At 42.6% G+C, this 4,902-nt stretch overlaps 1 protein-coding gene across 1 annotated transcript in view; it reads right to left on the minus strand.

The window, feature by feature from the left end:
• The window catches only part of GBE1 (1,4-alpha-glucan branching enzyme 1), a gene marked incomplete at its 5' end in the record, with an annotated part of 443,948 nt that extends 442,649 nt beyond the window's left edge, over positions 1-1,299 (minus strand). Inside the window, one exon of the mRNA XM_019523899.1 lies at positions 1,229-1,299. Within this exon, the coding sequence (XP_019379444.1) occupies positions 1,229-1,299 (71 nt within the window). The remainder of the gene's footprint in view (positions 1-1,228) is intronic.
• Positions 1,300-4,902: the final 3,603 nt, after the last annotated feature.

A 4,902-nucleotide genomic window follows, 5' to 3' on the forward strand; every position in this document is an offset into this window, starting at 1 on the left:
AATAATAAACTACCAAACAATGCATCTCAAAACAATAGACTAACTGCCATCTTCATCAAGGCATGCAGCCTTACAATGGACACAAATGCCTGCTAGGTCTTCACATCAATACAGATCACATCACCATTAGACCAAATTAAAAGGAGTATGATATGTAACGTTCATTCACCTGCAACTCTACCAACATCGTATACGCCAGTGATTCCCAAAAGGTGCATGTCAGGGAACACTAGTGTACTGTGACAGTAACAGGGATTTACCAAGAGACCCCAACCCCTCCTTGCAAGGAAGTAAATCCTCTCCTCCCCCATCTGGCACGTGGCACCTGCTCCAGCTATTCCAGCACCTGCTACTCTAAGAACCACTACCTAACCCACTCCCAAGCAACCTGTACCAGACCCCACCAACACGCCCAGCAGCACACACTGCTGCAAGTAGGCAGATGCTTTACAGCCCAACTCATCCCCTCCATTCCTCCCACTTACGGGGATGAGCTGGGGCCAGCAGCGAGGACAGAGGGAGTGGCTGCCAGCATGCAAGACATGCAAGAGAAGCCTCAGCAAAGGGCTGCCCTTGCCCCCCTGAGGTAGAGACCAGAGGTGAGGCAAGGGAAGAGAGCAGAAAGAATAAGAAACAGCAGGGTGAAGTCCTGTCCCCACCACCCGTAAGTGGCACCAGCTAAAAATCAGCTGTTCTTAACTTTGTCAGCCTTGAGGTACCTTCCATCTCTTTTCCAAATTTAGATCGCTCTCAGTGATTTTCAATTGCAGTATCACAAATTTCAGAAGATATGGAAGGGGTCTTGAGGCTAAAAAGGTTGAGAACCACTGGTGTCAAGCGGTACAGAAAATTATCCCTTGCTTAAGAAATATACCTTTCATGTCATATTTTAAACCGTATACATCTCAGCACTGGTATTATTTCTTCTGGCAGTGCTATATGTTTTTTTTTTTTTTAAAAAGTTGCATGCAATTGTACACACAAAAGAGTGAAGTATGCCACTAAATTTTAGTTTAAAAAAATAAATAAATAAACAAACCAAGGTATGTCCCAATCATCTAAAAATTTGGAAAACACTGATCTATACCACCACCTGTTGCTATTCAGATCACTTTATGCGCTCCTGCTCTATGCTGTCCTTTCACAGTGTCTGATGAAGAGAACTCAAGTTCACTAAAGCTTGTGCTCTATGTACATCTTATTCAACTTATAAAAGGTGCATACATACCTTTGTCTTCTGCCAGTTCTTTCTAGAGCAATAGGTGAAGGTGGGGAGATTAGCCTTGGAAGAATTCCAGTTTACCACCAGAAGCAGCTACTGTTCTGCTTATCTTGTCCTACAGACTAAGTCAATATATGACTTCCTGGACAGAATGACCCCTAGTGGAAAAGCAGGATGATGGTTTGTGGACCATACCCACCAAGTCTTTCCCTTCCTTTCCTTGTTTCTCTCCTCTTCTCTTCACTTTGGCCTATAAAAGGGGATCTGCATTCAATAAAACTCAGCTGGGCTGCTGTATCCTAAAAGTTGAATTTGAATAATATCTAGGGATCACAAGAAAGCTAGGCAGAAGCCAACACAGTATCCAGAAAAAAAAAAGGAAAAAAAAAATGGAAACTAGGCAGGCATTTCAGGAAGTGGCGCTGGAGGGGGGGGTTCTCATATTTAATGTGAGGAAAGGGAGCAGGGACTGATGAGGCTATCTTCAGGGGTGGCGTGTGGACAGAAACCATGCCCAACAGAAACAGGACACAAAAGGACACAAAGCACAGTGCACACCAGGCAGCAGAAACCCATTCCAATCCTTAACTAAGGGAAGACTGTAAAAACTTCTCAACCAACTAGTAGCTTTCCACGTTCCTGAAAATGCTCACATAGAAGCAGAATTTCCCTATCTTCTAATCTCAGAATTTGGGAGAGGGGTGAGAAGACAGCTTAAGTAACATTTTTAAAGTTTTAGCGTTTTTTTATGACTAAGTACATAGTTTTCTCATCTATTTTTCCCCCTAAATTGGAGGTTGGCAATGCTGAGCTATTAACTGTACAGTCTCCTTCCTTAGGTGTATACAGAAGTTGCCTTTTTTTTTGCCATTTAAAAGAGCTTTATTGCTATGAATTAACATAAGCGTACAGCTTTACAGCACTTTAAACATGGGTACAGAGGTTTAAATTAACCCTTGTTATATGAGGGATTAACATTTGAAGCACTATACTTTATAGTACTTCAGCAACCTACAGAGTGTTAAATAACCTTTGTACACTGGTCAAAGTTCTGAACAGTGGAGAAGCCCCAGGAAATTGCAGAGTGCCCCCTGCCACCTAGCCTGGAAAGTGCAGGAAGGATAGAGGCTCCCCACACCAAACACTGCACTTCTATCATGTTTAAAAGTGCTGTAACTTTATAGTGCTATAAGTGCTCTAAGTTACAGTACTGCAAAATGTGTACAAAGCATTTCTGTACACACCTCTTGTCAGCTTAAGTTTAGAGGCAGGAAGAAACAACAGCAAATACCTTTGGATGATGGGCAACTTTAAGCAGTTGCTGAACCCACTACAGAAACTAGTTTATTGCTCCTGAATTTCTTAACACTAGATCATTAAACTTGTGACAAAAGGTTCCGGATAGAGACTGAGGGGGTGGTTCCTATAAATGTCTATAGCTTAATGGAACTATAGCTGGGGGTGGGGGGGATATTTCCCAGAGTTTTCTGTATTTACAAGCCTTGCTAACTATGGCAATTTATAATACTTGTTTTTAAATACTTGATGCTTCCTTTAAATCCCAGCTGCTGGAACCGAGAAACAGACAGATTCTTATCTTACATCTTGTTTCCAGTGTCAATGGATGAAGAGGAACCAAGAAAAAGAGTCTGAAAGCATAAAACCAGCACTCCAGTCTCAGAAGCCAGAAGACAAATGAAAAAAAAATTCTAAAAAATTAACCCATGCCAATTTTTGCACTTGAGGTTGGCAACATAGTAATGCTTGAGTATTTTTACTCTATATATAATCTTTTTTCATCTGTTTAGCAAGTTCTTAGCCAATTTCATTTTTGAGTTCTCACTTGAAAAAAAAAAAAAGCACTGCAGTGTTTCCCTTACAAATATTACACACAAAAGTTTTATTTATAAGCCAAGTTTGATCCAAAAATCCTTTAAGAGGCTAATAAATAATTTCATTTTTCCCCACAAGAAAGTCTTAAGTGTTTTGGTTTGCCAGTCATTCACAATACTATATTTGTTTAAATCCTAGATAAAATTATCCCCCAAACAACATACAGAAAAAGGCCTCATCACACATTCAAATACCAACCCAAGCATGATGGCAGCTCAGCTTTGGCTTTGCCCCTGGGCTTGGGGCTAAAGTCATAGCTAAGTTGACACCTACCCCAGGCTGGAATGGTACATTTGGCAGGACGAAGGTGTATGAGGCCAAGAGGAGAATCTTGGGACTTGGGGGAGGGGGGAGCACCACACTTGTAGTCCAGGATTATCCCCAACAGGGAGATTCAAGATTTAAGAAGTCAGCTTGAGAGCCCAAGAAAATTCCAGCCCAGGGATTTACTGGATGGCTCCCCTTGAACCAGGGTGTCTCCCCATCCCCAGTGGTGGGAATAAGAGGCACATGCTGAGTGAAGAGGGCTGGTAAGAGCCTGCAGTGGCCCCACCCCACCCCCAGGGTGCATACTGAAATCTTCATGAGCAGGCAAGAGGTCAGCAGAGCACATGAGGGTTGAGCTGGAAAGAGCAGACCCCTAGAATGAGCCCTCGGAGTTCAAGCCAGCTTCACAACTTTCTTTGGGTGAAGACAAAGCCCCAGGGAGCCCCTAGAGTAGGATACTAATTCCCCACTGGGGGAAAAACTTGGGGGTTGATAAAAGAGTAGGATAAACCCACGCGAGTGGCTGGGGAAAGGACTGCGGTGGAACTGTCAGCTTGGCGGAAAGAGACGCCAGCAAGGGTAAGTTCCCCGAATGCCAGTGCCTAAGGGCCTAAAGAGAAAGTGAGACCAGAGGTGCTGTCTGGCCTGCCTGTGGCAGTGAGTTATTTCTCCACATGCTTAATTGCATAAATAGCTCTGTGGGTTTGGAGAGGCAGTACACAAGCAGAGCAGCATTCACGGAGGTGGCTAAGAACCTGTGTTTTGCAGCGGTCTGCAGTCAGAACAGCCTCTGCAGACTGCAAGATGCCTGGGCCTACCTGGGATAGCCCAAGACAGCTGGAGCCCTCAAAACATTTGAGGAGAGGAGCAAGGGACTGCCCCTGCCTCCATCCTTTGGGCACAAGTAGGGGTGAATGGTATTTAGCTGTGAATAATTAGGGGATTAATATAATGAGTATTTAGCATAGTGTGTGTGTCATTAGCTTGATCATCTCTTAAGTGCAAATATTTATTAACTGTTATTTTTGTATAAACTCACCCTTATTGTATTGTAGAGTATTTCAAACTTTTGATATCATTTAATATTTGCATGTATATTATAATTATTCCCTGTATAAAAACTAAATTCTGTAAATAGTTACTCCTGAGTCTACAAGGTCTCTCCACTGTAAAAGGGAGCCTCTCTTATCAAAGAGGCTCTGGCTACTCCTAGGTGAGCTGAACAGTGCTACCTGGCACCCCAAGTCCCAAACATCTGGACATGGCCACAGGTAGCACCACATGCCAATGGGAAATGGATAAATGTTAAAATTGTCTATATTTTCCATGTGTAGAATCGGGGGGAGGCAGAGGGAGAAAGAGTGCAATCATCTTAAATTCAAAGTCTTTTTGGAGTCTGGTAAATATGGTAATTTGCTTGACCAAAAATTCTGTTTATTTAGTTGAAAAATTCAAAATAGCTGGTCCAGACATCTATATAATGAAACTTTATTTATTTTTCTTAAAAGAAAGAGAGGGAA

This window comes from Gavialis gangeticus, unplaced genomic scaffold (assembly GCF_001723915.1).
Source record: "Gavialis gangeticus isolate Ggan-Ray unplaced genomic scaffold, GavGan_comp1, whole genome shotgun sequence".
Taxonomy (NCBI): Eukaryota; Metazoa; Chordata; order Crocodylia; family Gavialidae; genus Gavialis; species Gavialis gangeticus.